Raw genomic sequence first — 21,062 nt, forward strand, 5'->3', positions numbered from 1 at the left:
ACACTATAAACGTAAACGCTCTCGCATAATGTATACAGGTAAAAGATAGGAGATCATAAATGACTGCATTCGTATACAGATCGCCCAGACAAACAAAATGAGTATAATCTGATGACGATCTGTGAGTTCGAAAAAAAGAAAAAAAAGGATAGTAATAGTATTGGACTGATAGTATCGACTGGAGGAATACATTATTGAGTCGTTGCGAGTATAAAGGAAATACTGGCCTAAGAATATCAGAATACGCTACGCAATTTCCTGGGAAACGCTTGTACAATCTTATAGACTAAATTATATCGTAACTTGCTGATCGTTGATTGCAGATCGTGATATTCGGAGTCGCGAATTACCTCTGTATTGACATCGACGAGTAACACTAAATTATGAAACTGGACGCAATTCTCTCTTTCATCAATCAGATCATCGTTTAACCTCCAATACTTCCTTTCTTCAAAGTATAATTTCTCTCATGACGGATGAAAAAAGAATTTGTTAATATTTAAAACTCTTATTCGAATCACGAATTTATTGTTTCTAAATAAAAAATCCGTCCTACTTCATTTTTCTCTTTGAAAAAAAAAACAATAATGACGGAGTATATAATTTTCTCTTTTTTTATAACAGTATTTGCGGTGTTCTTCCAACAGCGTCAAACGTTTTTCTTACGAATTATTTTGTGTAACGCGAGAAGCAATTTCAGGCTGAAGCAAAGTGGGGGACTAATATCTCGTGTACATATATTATACATGTACATATATGTGTGGCTTAACTAAACTATTAAAGTATCACAAAAGAAATATCGTGTTTCTTGTAGATCTCTCCGGCTTTCGTTATCGCCATGTCAGCCCAAAATCACTTTTATATCGCGACTTTACACGCGTGCACTACAAGAACGACTTTATCTCTCTTTCTTTCTCTCTTCTATTTCGTACTACCCAACATCCGTACGTCTCTAGCTAAGATACCCCTGAATCTTATTATTCTTTCACCCTGTTATCTCGTCGCACTTCTAAGAAAATTATCTTTTGATATATATAATATGCGTGTTATTTTTAAACACAAATAAAGAAGAAGAAAGCCATTTTCGCGTGTTATTTATCTTTTCTTTTTACTCAGACATGTTCCATTTCACTGTTTCGCAGACTGTATATTAAAATGCTCATCGGCAACATTATACGTATAATAAAAGCGCACAAAATTGTTCTCCCTTCCCTATTCCTTCTTAGTAATTCTAGGTATCATGGATGTTCTACTATGTTCACCATAAGCGATAGATACTATCGTCAAGATGGTAGCAAATTGTACAATTACATTCTCACCTTCCCCTTTTTACCGATACCTGTGGACAATATTTAGAGGAACACGAATTATAAATAATCGATACGCGCGTGTGTATTATATATACACTTGGAAAATATTTAACGAGATTCTCAAAGAAATTGTAAAACTTAGAAAACATAAATGTGCTAAAAACACCAAGGTAAGGTTTCTTTCAATCGTCATTATTGTTGCGGAAAAGCCATTGATGCGATTGATCTTCTAATACTGTGCACAGAAAATATGCGAGCTATCATCATTAAAGAAATAATCGTTAATTATATACACTAGCCATGGAACAAGTTATTTAATTTTGACTTCTTTTTTGCATAATCTTTTTGAAAATACTTTTTCATTAGCGAAACTAAATTATAACACTATTACTGACATCCTGTTTAATAACGACGAAAAAAACGAGCAACGAGTACTTACTATAGCTTTACTCACAAGTAATTTTGAGCATCGGTACATTCGACAATACAACACTAAGGCGATTTTTACGTAACAGATAACACTGCATATATTCTCAAGTCTCACATACATACTCACGCACACGGATGCGTGCACGACGCTCTCTTTCTCTCTCTCTCTCTCTATCTCTCTCTCTTCCGAGTACCACAGTAACAGGTCCGTCAAGTTACTTCAATCAGAAGAGCTCGCCTCAAGTTCTTTCAGGAGAGTCCTCAATAATTTACAACCACTACTTAAATTTGATACTTAAAATTCTGTTTGTGTGCAACTAAACGGATCGACTGCTCAAACTGGAGTATAATTGCCCTTGGGTTTGTAAAAGAGCTTGCCACGCACTATACGTCTCGTGATTTCATTGAGTAACAAGCGTTTTTCCTTTTTGATCTTCTTCAGTATACCCCTGTTCTCTTGTGCGCGTCGAGACAAGTACGGCAATACCTCCTTAACCGGTCCATACGGGATGTACTTGTATGCAGAGTAACCAGATTGACCTAGAAATTTTGTTCAAAATTGATCCAAATGCGTACATATCTCATTTTATATTATATACAAAATATTTCAGCTTAAAGAATTATTCCGTACCTAATGGAAATGTGATGTAGTCGCACATTCCTAATAATTGACCAAAACATATGACTTTATCCTCCGGCGAAATTCCGATTTCTTTCATCCTAAAAAACATAAAAAAAAGATTATTTTATATATGCACACACACGCACGCACATTCTTTTATAGCAAGAATGAAGATAAAATAAATCGTAACGATACTCACTTCTCGATCGCGAAACGCACAGTGTCTTCGTTGTGCGAAGCGACCATAATTCCTATTTTCTTGGGATCTTCCCCCTTGTCCTTATACTGCTTCATCCGCCTCAAGCACTCCATGAGCGTCTTGTGGTAGGACTCGGTCGTCGCTTCGAACGTTGGGTTAGTGGGATCTGGATAACCCATAGCTGCTGCTCTTGCTCTTTCCTGAATAAAAACTCTACGATATTTCTGCGCAATTTAATAAAATTTATTCGAAGTGTTCACAAACCTGTTCAATGTACGCGCCGCGTACAAGTTTAGCACCAAAATAAAAGTTTTGGCGTTCTGCCTGTTCGAGATCCGTTTTCACCTCATTAAACGCGTCTTGTAGATACGTCTGGTAAGTGTTGAATACCACAGCCTAAGAAGTAGACCGACATTTGGCAGTAAGAATATCATTCACTGAAAAGTAGCTAAGTGATAACGTCGCGATCCTCTGAGAACATTAGGATGTTACCTTTTTCGTATTGTATTTGCGCATCATCTCTAACGTCAGGCGAGAAATGGCCGGTTGGAAGTACGTCTGCTCCGCATCTATCATAATACGAACATCCAGACTGTCAGCTACCTGTAAAAGCAATTATTTATTTATATAAATAATCAAGTATCTCAAAACTGATAGAAAAGCTTTATTGCTTAACACTTACCGTGACGATATTATTTAAACGCCTGATCATGTTCCTAAACATTTCTTCTTCCTTGGACGTGAGTTGCGACATTAGCCTAACCATTTTGCCCGTCTTAATATCAGGTACTTGGAACGTTTCGCTCAGTTCATAATTTTCGTCTAGAATTCCGCTCCACGGGAAGAGATGAATCACACTGCGTGGACAAAAATATCCATTGTGTTTGCAATACTATTCTGTATTAAAACGTCGTTAAAATTCTTCATTTTGATCGCGCGTACCCTTCCTTATCCGATTGAATTTTTTGAAGGAACTTTTGCACCTCTGTATCTTTGATGCGTGCCTCCTCGAATTTTTTCTTAAAATCATCAGGTTTTGCGTGATGAGCCAAAACGGCACCCTCGCCGCCGATAACATCCGACGTATACTGTCGTGCACGCATAATTACCTCTGACAATTGCAGCTGAAACATGAATTATTTTATTACAGTTATAGTTTTACAAATGAACAACTAAAGTCAGCGAAGTAAAAATAAAATTACTAACCAGAAGCTGTGGCCGACCAAGAGCCGTTAATTTAACAGCTGTAATACCCATTCCCATCGAAGCACCTGTAAAAATACTTTCTGTTACGTCGTATTATACTACAATACCAATTAAGTCAATTATTTTTTTATAAAAGAGGAAAGCACCTCTGGAGAATAAAAGTAAAATATATGGAGAAGATTCCAAGATAAGGAAGGGAAGCAATGTATTTCTTACCAGGATTGGGATCGGCTTGATCATGGGTGGTAATATTCTGGGAGGGAAATTTCAGCCGTAAAGTATGAACTTCATCTTCTGTAAAATTTTATGAAGCAATACTCTTTATTCAGAGTATATCGACTTTTTCCTCTCTATTTCTTATTGGTAATTAAACATTAGTTAACTTTTGACAACTTTTTGTCCATTAAATGTCCCGAATACGTTACGTCATATAATTTGGCGAAATATACTAACAGTGCATATGCTTACTTACTGATATATTTATAGCCGAACGGAAGACTTTGAAATTATGTGGCCTGCGTCTGATTCACATAATTTATCACTGTTATCCTCGATGGCGAGAACACGTACTATTTTTCTCTCTTTCTCGTATAATAATAATAATTTTTCGTATTGACAATAATTTGACAGTGTTTTGTAGATATTGCTGAACTTATAATACCGGTGTCAGAAAGAGGCGAGTGTTCTTGCGTTAACAGAAACCAAACTTTGCTGAAAATAGCGATCAATCTTGCACGCGACTTCATGGCGTCGAAGTCGTGTCCCCGTAATATGTTATTGCCCCCTCCCCCACCCAAGGAAGCAATTCTTCTGCCATATTACATAGATTTTACTACTCCGAATAAATATAACTTTATACATTTCGTTTTAATGTAATTACATAACTTGTTCATTCAATTAATTAATTTTATATCTTCGCGCATTATATTGTCCTCGAGCAAGATCACATGGTCAGTATTAATCTCCATGTAATCAGGACCGATAATCATATTCAGAAAAATCAAATTGTACGATAATAATAATAATGCAGTCTTGACAGATAGTAAATCGGAGCATCAATTTCCATGAATAGCAAAGATATATGACTAGTTTGACTGTCTGAGTCGTTCAAATATCCGAAAAAGGTCAAGAGGCACTTTAAAGGAAACCTTTTAAGAACATTGCGAAAAAGATCGGTCTGCTTCATGAATTTAATTCATCGTTCCTAGTTTTTAGTAAATTGCGAAATAGATCAAGAGATGATAGAAAAAAAGGACTCCTAATTTATATACGCTTCAAGTAAAATAACTAAACTATTTTTACTATTTAAGTTGAAGTTCAAAAGACTCAAACGAAAAATCAACTCCAGACTGATTTGTGATAAATCCAGCATGGCTCAAAATTGTGCCGCCAAATATGCCGGTCAAGCTACAGAGATTAGGAAGGATTTTATAATGCTATAGAAAGCAAAAAATAAAGTCCGTGACTCACTCGCCACAGCCTCCAGACACCTGATAAATATGTCCATATTTCGTTCGCACGACGCTTCATTCAGGTAAAAATATGTCCTGGCCGACGACACCTTGTATCGTCGATCGGCGAACGACTTCTCTACGTGATACTTCTTTAGCGGGCCCTCCCTCTTCTCATCGCCCGCTTCCGACACCGAGGCTCTGAAATGGAAGAATACCGAATAGTTAGCGGCTGTTTGGGTATTTATTACCATCGCAATCTGCGTCTGTATTCAATTTTTTTCTATTTAGATGTCTCGTTTCTCACTTAAGCTCTTTTCATTCAGATATTGATAGAAATTAAAATCCATTCATACAAGAATCGAAGATAAGCAAATATAAATAGAAAACTGTATCCGTTATTTATCCTTGCGTGGTAAAGCGATATATAGACTTAAATTTTACTTGATGAAGGGATTCGAGCCACAGAGTAATGTGCTACTCTTGCAAGGCCATACGGAAAATAAAAAAGATCCGTGCACGATAGTTGCAACGGCGTAATTATTATGACCATGGAAATATCTAAAACTTATTTAAATAGTGTTACTTACTGGATTTCACGCCTCTCGGCCTCCTCCTGCGAGATGTCTTCTTCGACGGAATAATCAAGGATTGGTTTGACGCCAAACTGCCGCAGCCTATCTAAGACAGGTGTAATCTGCACCTCATCTTCGCCAGCGACAAAGTGACCGTAAAACGTGGCCTTCATAAGCTTCGTGAACAGCTTTTCACCCAGTATTGACTTCACCATTTTCATGACCTGTACAAAATTTAAGCAGTGAGACAAAGCTCAGCAACAACGTAACGCGCGAGAACAAATAAAAGTGTAAAAATAATATTGCAACTAATTCTTCATTTGAGGTTCAGCTTTGGAGCGAGCATTACGTAATCGCGCGGAGAGACGAAAACGTTACCGTAGGCAGTATGCCGTCGCAATAAAAATGTAGGTTACATTGCAACTAATGGCTACGTTTGATCCAAATATCGATCTCAAGAGAAATGAAATGCACGCTCCCAGAAACGGCTTCTGCCGTTAAAAATCATAGTTAATTAAAAAGTTTATTATTGAGTTTAAAAAAGGTCAAATATGTAAAATGTGACAGAAAAATAATATATAAAATTTTTCAATAATATTTTAAATAATTTAGAGATAAAATATAGAGAGAGAGAGAGAGAGAGAGAGAGAGAGAGAGAGAGAGAGAAGAGAAGAGAGAGAGCTTTCTCAGTTTTTATAAAAATAGAATAATTTTCTTCGCTTGCAAGAAGAATAAAGCACGTTCAGTGTACAGAAGAAAAGATATAAATTATGATACAGGACATTAATGAATTTTCACATATATGTATAAGAATACGCACGTTAATTATATGTGCGAAACGCACTGTAATATTTTATATAATATTGAAATGGCTGTTGTGGAAAAATACCCTACTGACTAGGCTTTATTTAATAAAGTACAAAGACAATTTATATTTCATTCGTTCAACTAGCATCTGATGAGAATTGATTATTTCAAATTGAGAGGTATCTTTGTACACATAAATGAAAGAGGTAGAATTAAATAATAACCAGTAATTAGTCAATTTTTTACGTTAAATTAGTACTATTAATAAATCATTAAATATAAAATAATTATTCATTGAAATATTTAGTCCTTATTTAACGTACATGTATTTTTGTATGTATCCAAGATTGTAAGCAAAATGTACAATGTTTTTGACGTATAAATTCTAATTTAAAAAATTTTGATATAATCCTAAATAAAAATCTATAATAAATAGCTAACGGAATCAAGATTTATTAAAGTGTGAGTTTAAGTACTGTTTGTAGGAAATTTTGTTTGTAAAAAATTTAAGAATGTGTATTGCAGCACAATAGCCTATAAATGAATACAAATATGTCGTGCACGAATATTCATGACAACTAAAGCTGTAACGTTAACTGCTTGCTAATAACATAACATCCGACGCTAACAATAATCCGTCATAATTTACACCCCGTGATTCATAACATTGCGAGTTTGTGATCATATCACAGAGAGCATATCAAATAAATACATTTCAATGAATGTGATGAGCATGAAAACGTCAAAGCGATATTCCGACGATGTTGAATTGCTTTTCTGTTCTGATTGCCTTTCCATGCGTTATTTTTTTTTACACATACTCTATTTTTTTATGTATACACTGAAGAATGCAGAGCACAAATAAATGAAGTTACCAATCATTCCTAAAAAAGTATTGCAATCATGGAAAAATCTGTGGCTTTTTAAGAAAGGAAGCAATCAATTCAACAACAAAGGAATTTCCAGATTATTTAACGTTCGCGATATAAATCAGCGATATAAGTCTGATGAGATAAGCAGCAAAGCAACAAAAGGCGTAACGTAAGCTTCAAAGGGAAAGAGAGAAAGACAGTGAGAGGAAGTGTGATTAAAATAGAACTATTAAAAATAGAAACAATTTTACGATGACAGGAGAAGAACTCGTCGATTGCAATCGTTTCCTTTATCGATCTGGTCGGGTTTCGTCAAATGAAATCGTAGAAATAAAATTAGGATGCAGCGAGAGTCAGTAAAAACTAGCGATGGCGTGCCTGGAAGTCGATTCTAATTTTAACATCTCATTCGTAAGACTTCTCTCTTCTTGTGCTGGAAAACTTTTCACATACATTCCACATAGAACGTATCTGTAATTATTGAAGCGCATAATATAAAGTTTACATTGTCATTTAATTATGGCAAATTACAGAACAAGAATCGACAGTTTAAAAAGTTAAATCGTTCCCGTTTGATGCAAAGTACTTGCAACTATAACTTGTAATTAATAAGATTACTCGTAATCAAAGTGATAATTCAAAGTAAACTGGAAATGCGCATTCTCGAGTGCTAGGCAAACAGGTGGATAGTTACATCTTACAATGTTACATAGACGACAGTATACATATGTACTTAATGTTGCCACTTAAATCATTGTTATGTTTGTCAAACTCGAGGATCTCTCGGAACACACCGAAACGTTTGTCAACGTTATGTACCTATTGATAAGCCTAAGCAGAGTGTGTGTACCTATACAAATCGATAAGCTCGGCTTTCCCATGCTAGTTGTAAATTCTCTGCAACTGTGTATATATAATTACGATTACGTTCCACATTCCATCCACAAAGAAAAGCGAGTAGAATTGCTATTACATCGATTGCGAATAAACAAATCAGATGGACCTACCGCAAAGCAACTTTTAATTTCGTACGATGTACGAACCATTTTAATCTTGCTTAATATTCGGTGAATAACAAAGATAAAATCAAATACGTTTTATACTTTACAGAACGGAGTCCTAAAGAGATTTAAGAGAATCAATTTTGTCACGTTACGTAGCTGTGCAAGATTAATCCGGAGCGTGTACTGCTGTGTGCCAAAACCAACTCATACTAGCTCGTATCCTCAGTACATTGTGTAAAAATAATGTTATACAACTATGACCAGTCAGTTATTCGAAACCACTCATTCGGCCTATAGGTATACATCAAACGAGAAACATTACCTATGTATTATTATTGTACGTAAGTATATCATTACGGTTTGGCGGTGATAACTGCAGTATGGTTCGACGAACTTATTATCTTATGTCTCTCATGATGCAACTGGAGAACATAGCGATACGCAGGTTGCGATTCGAGCTGACGATCGATCTAAAAAAATTCTTGGTCTCAAACTACCTCGAAAATCAAGCGCATCCTTTGATAATTTTAATATCATTCTCATATCGTTGCCGTGATCTTCAAGAATTCAACTCATTTCTTTCGCTCTTTATATTCGAGTCATTTCAGATGGCGAGTCATTTGATGTCGATCAGATCGAAAGATTGGCCAGCAAGTGATGGGACAGGACATCTTGTAGAACGATAGAGTTTTATTATGTCTGTAGATAAATAGAGAAAATAATCTACGACAAATAAGACATAACATATACTTAAAGTAACACCGATAATGGCAGTTTATTCGGAAATGCCGATCGACATTCATAAAGCCGTCTATTTGTAAACCTTTGTTAACTATTTAATCTAAGCCTTTACTGACGCACAATAATTCTTTATTTTTTAATCAGAAACAGAAATATTAATTGCGGATTATATTGCTAATAATGTCTATGAATTTCTAGTAAAACTTCATTGAACTTTAAAAATTTAAGTACTTTAGTCAGTTTTGAATTAATTGAAATTCAAGCATATCTTCATTGTGAGTAAAAATTCATCTTTTCTTTCTGTTAAAATAAGATGAAAGTTGGCCAGGTGCATTAAAACTACTTAGTGGATAGTAACATTTAAAATAATTCTTCACTGCTATTGTAAAGGAATACGAGAATTTTGCAACGGAGGAGATAAAAAGAAAAACAACGCAATCTCTTAAGTAACAACTTAGAATTCCAAGTATTATCTCGTTATCAGAAAAAAAAACTGCAAAAGAACTAGAGACGATTTGCTTAACAATACGAGAATAAATCTAATAATCATATTTAATTTTTTAAATGAGTATCTGCGAAAATTCGGGATATGAGCGTATCATAACTTTTATTTTCTTCAATTATATGGGTACCTAACTCTTAATCGATTTAACTTATTCCTTATCTCTTTTTAATTCTAGAATTGAAAAGAAATGAGAAATAAGTTGAAGATGATTACAACTCGGTTAAGAGTTAATTAACCGTGAGTTGTGAAACTAAATCTAACAGTGGACTCTTACGCTGTAACTTTAGAGCTACAGTTAAAAGAAAAAAAAAAAGAAAGGAATATCAGCAGAGTCAAGAGATATGGCATTTGAACGAATGATTTAATAAAATCGAGTTGATGAACTCGCTGGACTCGTTGAAGGCCAATCCATCCGTCCATTCGACCTTGATCGCACAAGGAGGCGCCAGATGAACTGGACAGCCTTGGGATTACTTTTACGTGTCCTTATACCGATCGCTCAGCTTGTCTCCTGCGCACACGAGTGTGGAACGAATTCTACGTAATTGACATATGACCAGTCTTAAGGCGTTCCTAGACTTAAGTTTGAGTAAAGAACTCACGTATGCACATTGGGACCGATCGAAATCTGGGTGTGCCAAGAGCGTGTGGAAATTTCTAGAACAGACGTACTAACCGAGGGAGATCGAAAGAAAAAATGCCGTCGATTGACTGGAGATACTTTTGCGCATATATTTGCTCAATTGTTGCCCAGCTGAATTTGGAAAGCACATCAAAAAAGCAGTGAAATAACCAAATTGGTGGAACAGCGTTTTGTCGGTAAATTCGCATCGCGAATCGCGAAACAATTAAATTCGCGTAAAATTAAATTGAGAAAGATCGCTTTGTGTCAAGCGCGATCCATCTTGAAGAATCTAAACTGCTCCAATTTTTGCGCATGTCATGCGAGAGACAAGACGCACAAATTTAATACTGTTAGACAATGGCTATGCGAGTAGAAGAAGATATAAAAGGATACAAAGAGTGCTTCTCAAAGACGGAACGCCAATGAGTTCAAGGAGACCGAGAGTCCAATCAATGTGCGAAAAACGGGAGCGACAGACGCTGCGACGCCGGACGATGCATCGCAGAGTATTGCATAACGAGAGCAGCGCGAAAGCGTAATAATTCCCGGGAGATGCAAGAGCCACGCAATAGATAGGTATATGGTCTCCAGTAAAATTGATGCCAATTCGACGCTATCAATCTGCTTGCTCAAATATACTCTCGTACTTCTCTTACGTCTCTTCCAATCGACTCTAAGAATATCCTACAACTTCTGTACCTTCACATACTGTCGCTGCATTTCTTAAGAATCTTAAGATCTGTTCGTTTTAACTGAACTTTTTGACAGTTCATTCAGACTTTCCGTCCTTCCTCTCCACGTTAAAGAATAAAAAGGGGAAAAAATGAATCGTAAAGAAGTTCAGCTAAAAAGAACAGACTTTCAGTGTAGCGACGCACGAAGACCTCTGATATTGATCTTACACGCACGTAGCGCTTCTTTCCGTTAGAAAACAACTGCATGTGCAAGAAAATAACAAGGCAATTATACGAGAGGAAAAAGAAATACTTCTCGATTTAAGTATAAATAATTGAAAAATAGGGTGCAAACAAAAACATGCATTAACCCTCCATCGGACGTGTGAAATTTCACCCTAGTCTCAATTTGAATCTTCAAAATCAACACAGATTTTTATTGTCGCAGACCCTGTGAGAAATCTGAAAAAAATTCTTACATATGTTTGTGAAGAAAGCTTGAATAACAAGTTGTTACTATCATAGAAGTTGGATGGTATTTTACTTTTTATAAATTTAAATTTATGTACTAGAGAGACTTAATTACAATCAAAAAATCAAACGTGCTTTTAAAATCCAATATTGTCAACAGAGAGTTAAACAAAACATGTATCTAGTATGTATTAAAAGGAATTAAACATTATTTAAAAAGATTGATCATAATATTCTACATCACACACGAGGTTCCAATTAAATATCATCGTCAACAACTTATACTATATATCTTCGTTAAAACTATTCACTTTTAAAATAATTTTTTCAAATTATCATACTCATGCCGCTGACGCACCTGATCGTGTGCAATATTTATGGAAAGTTCATGGGAGGTGTGCCGCTTGATCTGGCACACCGTCTGAACGGAGTCTGGCTCGAGAACGAGGGAGCCAACGTCCCCCCTGAGGTCAGGTCACGTTCTCAGGGTTGCACCGGTGTCGGCGAACGATACGCGACTTTGCACAGCAATGTTCTCGTACAGTTGTTATTCGTGATGCACGAGAATCACGCAAGTTCCTCTGTTCACGATTTTTTTATTACTACAAAATTAAAGAAATACTTTGGAAAAAGAATCCCTTCCTACAATCACTGTGACCTATCGACTTAACTCTATAGATTCTAATAAAGTAGGAAAGACTTTCGATAGAAGAACAGAAAGCTTCGCTGTAATAAACAATCTACGGCTTGAAGAGAGGATCTTTTTTAAAGATCTTTTTTCTTTTTCATTTTTATAACTCATTGGATCATCAAAAGAAAAAAAAAGAGTATCAGGTAATTACTTATAATATTTATATACAATCTGTAAAAAACACAAAACTTACAAATGCTTCCTAAAGATGTTAAAGTAAATTTGTTAAAGTGATGAAAATTGACGCGAGACACAAATAGTTCATCATGTGTAATAAAAAGACTGAAAATCATCGTGCAGAGAGAGAAGAAAGGGTATACTAAGAGTTATTTTAATAACCTTTTATCGTATTTGATATGAAAATAGGTAAATAAATAGGTCTTTCGCAATATCCGCTTGACAAATTGGAAGGTGTCGTGATAAGACCATCGTGATACAATCAAAGCAACTAATTGTCACAGCTTGGGGCAATTGTTGTGAACCAATTTTTCTCGTACCATTTTTTTTATTTACGTTGGATTTATGGCTTCCTCGTAATCCATCAAGAAAACAATGGAGCTGGGCCTGATACATCGTTCGTCTGCGATGAGAATTATGATAATTCGCGGCGAACCGACATTGAAATGGCCACGATCGATACGAAAGAATATCGTAAAGTAGAAAAGAGAAATAGTTCGCGTTCGTATCGGACAGTAGGTCCCCGAGTGAGAAGAAATACTTCTTGTTTGGCCATTATCATAAAAATGCAATGTTTGACAATTAGCGTCGCACCGCTGAATTATGCCGCGTCAAATGACCAAGACGCTAACCAAACAATAGCGAAACATTCACATCCGGCAGGATGATTTACCGCGCGCGATTGCGTGCGGTCAGCAAAGGTAACGAATTTTACATTACGTAAAGTTCGACGACTAAACAGGTATATTTCGTGGCGTTCGCGACACTAAGTGTATGCTGCAATGACGTATACCTACGTAACGCGGAAAATCTACTCGTATAATAGAACGTGGTCTCATTTATCCCTCAAAAAAAGATTTAGAAAAAGGCACAACTACATTGTGTTTCTCGCAAAGCATCGACAATAATTGTTGTATTCTTGCATCTTAAAGATGTACTGAACCTATTTTTACAAATGTGTTAATATTATATGCTTTAAATAAATCATATAATTTGAAATAAAATGAAAATTAATTTTTTTGTAGAAGTATTTTAAGCATGATTTAAAATAATTTGTGCAAAGTTTCAATGCGATTTAGAGATTAATTATAAAGATTTTAAAAAACTATTGTGTTCATTTACAGAACAACCAATTCTTTGTATATATCGCAATTAATTTTACATAGATCATCTCAAATACTTAAAGCATTAAAAAAATTAAGATTTTTTAATCATTATTTTATAATACATTCCCATATATTTCTATTAGAGTATAGATTAAAAAAATACTACACGTCTTATAAATTATAACCAACATTCTTATTTTCGGCAACTTGTTAGCAACAAATGAGCAACAAATAAAAACGTTAGTTAAAATCGATTCTGCTCACTTTGTTCCGCTAATTTATAAGACATAAATACTACTTCTTATTAAAATATCTTTTCCGAAATGGTAAACCGTTGCCAAAAATTTTCTGTATTATTTTTAAATGCGATCTATAGAATAGTTTGTATTTTTTAATAACTTTTTCATTAGTTTAAAAGTATGTGTAATGCATTCTTAACTACTTTGAGTGCAATAAAAAACTAAATTAGTCATGCAATTTTGTTTTCTTTACAATTATGTATAATGAATGCGCAATAATGCACGAGACTAATTATGAAAATATCTAAATGATATTCCTCGCTTTTCAAAAAGTTCTTACAAAAATATATTTGTACGAATTAGAAACACTTTTCTGAAACTCTTTTTGAAACACGCTGTACCAGTCATTACGTCAAAACGTTAGCAAAACAGGTCAACATACAGCATATTATGTATAATTACTAATAATTTACAAACCCTAATTAAGATAAACGTCGGGGCGATATTTGTCAGGATGCTCGTGTGCATTTCAAACAGTGTCGATTTTTACTTCATAAAGAGTGAATAAGTCAATATTTTTCATGCAACATAATCTTACGAATAAGAGACAAAAGATGTTTTCCATTTCAATGATAAACACGTAATTTTACTCAATTATAGTAAGTCTACGAGAATACCAATAAGTGTTTTGTAATAATACGACAATTATAATTGCACCAATCACAAACCAAAATTAGTCAATAGTTCAAATTCAGCAAAATCGTTAATTATCAGCGCATACATGCGTAGAAATTGTCGTATTATCATAATGATGCAAAAATCAACGGAGTCGGTGATTCTTTGAACAGATTAAAGGAAATCGCGATTGAATTCCGCGTGCCAGAGCGTACTACACGTCTATCCTTAGACGCGGCGGTTATGTAATTGCCCGGTGCCGACAGCGGCGATGGTTTGCAGCAAAATTCCTAGGTCGATCCGATGTGTCCGGTAATAGTGAAATCAATAACGTCGTGCCACATTGGGGCCTAACAGAAAATCACGTAAACGTTACGTAAGTTCCGGCAAAGAAAACGAAAGAAGATCTACGAGCGAAGGATTATAAGATGAATATTTTTTCTTTTTCTCTCTACAAGGATTCCCCGCGGCGTCATCTGCAATTACGTTCAAGATCACGGTTATCGCGATTAGTTGATCGCGATTGAACGATTTATCGATCGGCTGGCAAGGCAGAATTGAGCAACGTAAGTAATTAGAAAGATGGTAATTGGTATTTGAACGTTTTCTTCTGGGAAGCTTGGAACGACCTATTGCACAAGAGAGCGAACCGTGATCCAGAGATCCGTCGCGGGCGACCGTTGCGAGCGATTCCCGTGGGAATTGTTGCGCCCGTTCCGGTATATCAGAGTCTCTGATTCGATATCGACCTCGGAGTGTCAACCTCTGACCTGCTTTTCAGATGACGGGACCAGACTAAAGCACCGTCCTTCCAGAAAGAATTCGCAATACGTGCTCTCCATTTGGCGACACAAGTCAACAAAGGTGTCATTCTAATGTTTTATTACTCACTAATTTGCCCGTGCCTATCAATGTAGTTTAACTTTAATGCGTGTGTGAAGTTAGCACCCCAACTTTGAAATTCAGTAGTTCTGAGTTGAGTTCCCGGTTCCTCTTGACGAGACGAAGGCCGGTATTCATAGTCAGTTCTTATATTCAAGACCGTCTTAAGTTCAGTCTTGAAGAGTTACGAACCAATCAGAGGGCAGCTTTAGCATCTTAAGACATTACTTAAGACAGTCTTGAAATAAGAACTGACTATGAATACCGGCCGAAGAGTTCTATATATATATATAAGAACAAGGGTTCCGCTAAATAACCATTTTTAAACAATTTTCAAAAAATGGGATGCTAACTTCTCACCGAATTTCGAGATCGAACTTTAATGACACAAATGATTGGGCAAACAAGAGTGTGCAAACAAGAACGCGGTAATTAAAGCGCAAATAATCTTACTAATTAATATGTAAGAAGTTTTTCCAATACTTCAAAATTATACGTTTCGACTCGATTTGGAGTTTTCTTCAGCGATATAAATGTTTACAAGCTTATTGTAGAAACATTCTCTTCGTCCAATATGTCATCAACCCACTAAAGATTGATAGATCCATAATGATGTAAATTCATTAGATTATGAAATTTATTGAAATTCATACGAGAGAGAAGAGTGTTTTACATAGATTTGATTTTAATCTTAGTTTAACTAATTCTTCCTTTTCTAATTACAAAAATTAGAAAAAGATGACGTAAAGAATAAATTAAAGACTAAGATTAAAGTTAATCTACATTAGATGAAACGAACATAAATGTCAAGATAGAATGATGCTTGTGTCGACTTGAGTCACCAAATGAAAATCCAATACAGATCAGATGAAGATACGCTAACCAGAATTGGCAAAAGGATAATGTTTCTTTTTTTTTTTTTTTAAGAACGAAACATTCCGTTTTTTTTGAACACACTTTTAATACTTTAAATATGTTTTAAACGATTTAAAACATGTTTAAAACATGATTTTTATCAATACAGTGACATTAACCAAGGTTAGTACTAACTTATACCGTCGTAACCGGCTGTTTACCTCACGACGATTACGTCACAATAACGTCACATATGCACGGGATTTGCGCCGCTCATTGTTAAACGCTTGAATAATTAGCGCGTCCTGTCATATTAGTGAACGACATGATAATTGATTATAAGGTGAAATTATCGTTATTTCGCACGATTTTTCTGCAAGCTGTGCACGACATGTATCTATTACGATACTTGGAAGTCAGAAAGATTAATTGGTCACTGGTTCAAGATTATGATAAATGAAATTTGTACTCGGTTGGATATGTATATAATAGATACACACCTGCGACAGATGTGTACCGTTAATGCGTTAATCTCCACTTATGAAAGCTTACTACGTTTAATTAGATTGATCGCAAAAAAGATTTTGGCTATTTCTAAATCGAGTGTCATCCGGGAATTCCACATCGCTTATCGCTTTATGTATGAAAATTTAAAAATAACTTCAAAAGATTAACGGTTAATTAAATTCGTATTCTAGTTTAATCTATGAGAGAAAACAAATAAGATATCTATACTTACAACAAGAAATAAGATGAAATATTTTTTAATTCTTTGTGAATCGACAACCCCGTTTAGGGTATCCTATTTTATAAAAGAAAAAAGGATATTCCAAACAGAATTATCGATTCACAAAGAATTAAATTAATTTTTGTGAAACGTGAGATAATTTGATAATGCTTTCGATCTAAGGTAAAAAATAAAAAATCCAAAATGATGGATTGAATATGGCGAACAGAATTTTTTTTAAATATATACTTTATAATAAATTATATAATTATTTAAAAATTCTTAAAAAATTAGAGAGTTCTTAATTGTGAAGTATTACATCAAGTTTTTAGTTCCGCTTTATTTGGAATTCATCAGTGCTACGTAAATAGTTAGTACTGGTTTCCAAATTGACTTTTAATTATGAATTCTAATATTAGATCCTTCTTTATGGAAGTGACTATTCTTTTTAAATCGATAGTTTCATATTACATTTAAATTCAGAGATTACAAAAAAAATCTCTTAAAAGTAATTCATGATAATCAGATAATTTAAAAAAATTTGAATTTTAGAATTCTAAGACTAGACTCGAATTCAGCGACCTCGAAAGCTTTTAAAAAGCAAAAGCAAGCTCTTCGATAAGTTTGTTAGAAAGCTCTGGCTCTCTTAAATTTTTAGATTAAGAAAGAAAAGGGGAAAAAAAGATAGTATACAACTAAAAAGTTACATTGTCGTTTCTTTTCATAGAAATGAAAAACAACTTATGTCGTATTGTGGTACATTTTTAACACTAAAACTGGCGACGACAGCATCCCGATGAATTTGAATTGTCGCGAAGGCGAAGGTGTCAAAGTGATTACTTCTTATTTTTGTATTCGGTTAATAAAAATTTATTTCGATGTTATTTGTATCAATATAGGCTTATTTGTATACATAGCCACATATTTTGAATACTCTGTACTGTATGTTTAATAAAAAAAAATAAATAAAATTAAAATGATTGGCGGAGCTAAAATAGCACCAATTCTAGTATCCAGTTTAATTCTTTTTGTTCAGTAGAAAGAATATGTTTCATAAATATTCAATAAATTATGACTTGCTAATCAGTGATTAATTTAATCATTGGAATAGCTCACTTACAAAATTTTGTACCTGATCGAATTTTTCTTTACCACAAATGACGAAAGATCAACGATTTTATCCGTATTAACAAAGAACCGTAATATAAAAAATTACTAAAATTACTGAAAAAAATTACTAACAATTGGAGCTGGGCTAAAAGATCTGATAACCATTTCAAACATTGTAAATTAATTTTAATCTTGGTTTCATTATTTTTTATTTTTTCTTATACTTATTATAAAACTGAAGATAAAAAGTAACTTAAACCGAGATTGAAGTTAAGTTAATCTACTATATTAATAGAAACGAGCGTAACTTCCAATCTCTATACAATACGTGTAGTATACTTTAGTTTTTCATTCTGAGTTGCGGCGTTAATCTGCTCTAAGCACTAAATTTTACTGTTAAAATCCAACTAACGGTAAAGTTTAAAAGCTTTTCGTCAGAAAAAAATCGTTATAGTTTGGAGCAAAAAACTAAAAGCTTACTACACTTATTATACACACAGAAAAATATCATTCTGTTGCTAAGAAAAGTGATTACTCAATTTACTTTCTTCTTTGTAAGTAATATTTTAAGAAAGAATATTTTCTTGATAACAATCTTAAAATACATTACAAATTTAATTTATACTTACCACAAGAATTTATTTTCTTTAAAGAATATTATAAAATAGATTAAAGAAGCAACTTTATATAGTAAGCAAATCGAATTTGTTTATATAATTTAATAATCTCGATTAAAATATTAAACTTATTTTAGGATTCAAAATACTTAAAAAAATATGATGCTTGTAGAAGTTTATAGATTTACGGATATATGAACTTTTAAAATTCATATGATACTTTTGATACAGAAAGATACATATAATATACAAAAGTAATAATTACTACTTAAAACATGTACTTCTATGTATGTAGACAAGAGAAAAGAAAAAAGGGAAGGGTTAACTATAAGCTTAAAGGATCAGTTATACTGCGATTGTAAACTGTTAACTTATAGTACCTACTTATGTTGCAAGTTATAAAAAAATTGATCAATCACAGTCAAATATGAGGAAAATAAAGTCGATGATTCTCCTCATTCTCCTCACATTCAACCGTGAATAATCAATTTCTTATAGCTTACAGCATAATTAAGTTAATAGTTTTAAATCTAAAATCTAAACGTATACAAGCTAAGCAAGTGATTGATCCTCTCTCACCTTCATGTTGTTCTCCACGAGGTATTCGACGCTGCACATCTGGTAGACGACATAGGCGCGCATCAACTCCATAGTTGTCTTGCTTTTAAAAGAGGCGATCGGGTCGTTAAACTTCAAATCGAGCGGGTCGATTTGCCGAGGCACCGCCGATTGTTGCTGCTGTCGTTGCTGCTTGACGTCAGTGGTAGCGGCGGAGGAGGAGGAGGAGGTGGCATAACCACGCACCTGTGCAACCAACCGCAATGACGGTGGTGTCCTAGTAACCGCTGCCGCCGTTGCCGTCGCCGCCGCCGCCGTCGTCGTCGCCGTCGCCGCAGTGACATTCTCCAGGAGACCGACCACAGCCAACGGCGAAGCGCCGCACTTGACCAGCTTTTTGCCGGCGCAACATCGCCGCGGCACGCTCCTCAGAAACGCCATCGTCTTCGGCGCGCGGCAACGAAGGAAAGTGCACGCGAAAGGGAGGATGAGAGGGAAGGGAGAAATGAGTGAATTATTGGCGAGCGAGAGAGACCGTTGGCGACGCGGCTTCCGCGTCACCGAAACGGGATACCTCAATTCTCACCGAGGCTGGCTTGGTTCCCCTTCAAACTGACGAACGGGAGCGTTAAGGGACGGGGGAGAGAAAGAGATGATACAGGGAGGAGGAAGGGCGAAGGACACAAATCGTGACGATCGCGTGTGGATGGTCGTCTCGTAGAGACGACGATGTTGGGAGTAAATCGAGTTCCGGGACGAGACGTCGGACGGGAGGTACCCAGGCGAAATTGTCGGTTCCTACGGTATGCAGGAAATTAGGATCCTGCCGTTGCCACCGCTGCTATTAACGTTAATGATGTTGGCTTCGTTCCTTCTCGCGATACACTCGATGACGTGCGCGCGTGTCCGGCAGAAAAATCGCAGAGCGGAGCGGAGCGACGCGGCGCGGCGCGGCGCGACTGACCGGTGATGACCGGATGACGGCGGCAGCGGCCCCGTCGTGGCACACCGTCGACGTGAGAGCGAGCTCCACGGCGTCGGGAGAGCGCGCGCGAGTATAATAGCCACGGCAAATGGCGACCGGCCGCTGCGTGTTCTCTGCCTCGCGATGCGACGGGAATATTGATTTTCGTTCGCCGGGGAACACCACGTTCCGACTACGTACGCGACCGTGGCCACCGGTTCCGCAGACGGCTTAAATATAACGCGCCCGCGTCGATCGGAATTTCGTCGACGCGCCTCGTTCCCCCTGACTAACGCGCCGCCGTCGCCGCCGCGCTCGCGCGACGCTGATTGGCTCGTCGACGGAGGTGTGCGCTCCCGGCTGCGCCACGGATTGGCTATCTTTCCCCCTTTACCGCAAATTTCTGCGCGGAGACGCGCTGCGCACAGTGGCGTCAACCTACTCGGAATTATTAGAGTTTTAAGTTTTAAATATTAACAAGTATCATTAATATCTAGAACTCTATACGGAATTATTTCCATCAAGAGGGACGTTTCATTGAAATAATTGCAAAAATTCTTTCGTATAATAATACAAAATGAGAAAATATTATGACGTTTCTTAAACATATATGTATTTGCGAGTCGATTAATGTTTAATTTTTATTTGAAACTACACTTTTATTATTGTTATCCGTGATTACTTATTTATACGAATAATAATTGTAAAAAAATGCAATTTCAAATAAAATAAAATAAATTAATTAATGATATAATTGAATTATTCAAATAAAATATATTATTGCATTGTAAATATAGATATTTATTAAGTATTAGTATTAAATTTTAAATATTTCATTAGAAAGAATTTTTGTGATGGAATAGCTAGGACACGAACCGAAAAATCTGCAGAAGTTATCAACACAATTCTCTTTATCAAATAGAGATTGAAGAAGGCATATGTATGCAGATGGCGCTCAAGAATGTATCGA

The 21,062-nt window shown here is 35.6% G+C and overlaps 1 protein-coding gene across 1 annotated transcript; it reads right to left on the minus strand.

The window, feature by feature from the left end:
* Positions 1-1,711: 1,711 nt before the first annotated feature.
* Positions 1,712-20,293, minus strand: slgA (proline dehydrogenase slgA). Its single transcript, XM_018545134.1, has 11 exons — positions 19,150-20,293; positions 5,808-6,016; positions 5,237-5,418; positions 3,767-3,831; positions 3,503-3,684; positions 3,243-3,417; positions 3,053-3,163; positions 2,825-2,956; positions 2,561-2,760; positions 2,371-2,459; positions 1,712-2,279 (listed from the first exon to the last, which is right to left on the minus strand). Exons 1-11 carry the CDS (start codon positions 19,567-19,569, stop codon positions 2,074-2,076), a joined length of 1,971 nt encoding a protein of 656 aa, XP_018400636.1. The 5' UTR covers positions 19,570-20,293; the 3' UTR covers positions 1,712-2,073.
* Between the last annotated feature and the right edge of the window lie 769 nt (positions 20,294-21,062).

The sequence above is a fragment of the Cyphomyrmex costatus genome, unplaced genomic scaffold (genome assembly GCF_001594065.2).
Source record: "Cyphomyrmex costatus isolate MS0001 unplaced genomic scaffold, Ccosl1.0 scaffold474, whole genome shotgun sequence".
Classification (NCBI taxonomy): domain Eukaryota; kingdom Metazoa; phylum Arthropoda; class Insecta; order Hymenoptera; family Formicidae; genus Cyphomyrmex; species Cyphomyrmex costatus.

Coding starts and splice junctions, on each gene's coding strand:
- slgA (XM_018545134.1), bottom strand. CDS start 19,569: ATGGCGTTTCTGAGGAGCGTGCCGCGGCGATGTTGCGCCGGCAAAAAG. Junction 3,418..3,502: donor ATTCAATCGGATAAGGAAGG/GTACGCGCGATC, acceptor TTGTCCACGCAG/TGTGATTCATCTCTTCCCGT. Junction 3,164..3,242: donor GTTTAAATAATATCGTCACG/GTAAGTGTTAAG, acceptor TTGCTTTTACAG/GTAGCTGACAGTCTGGATGT.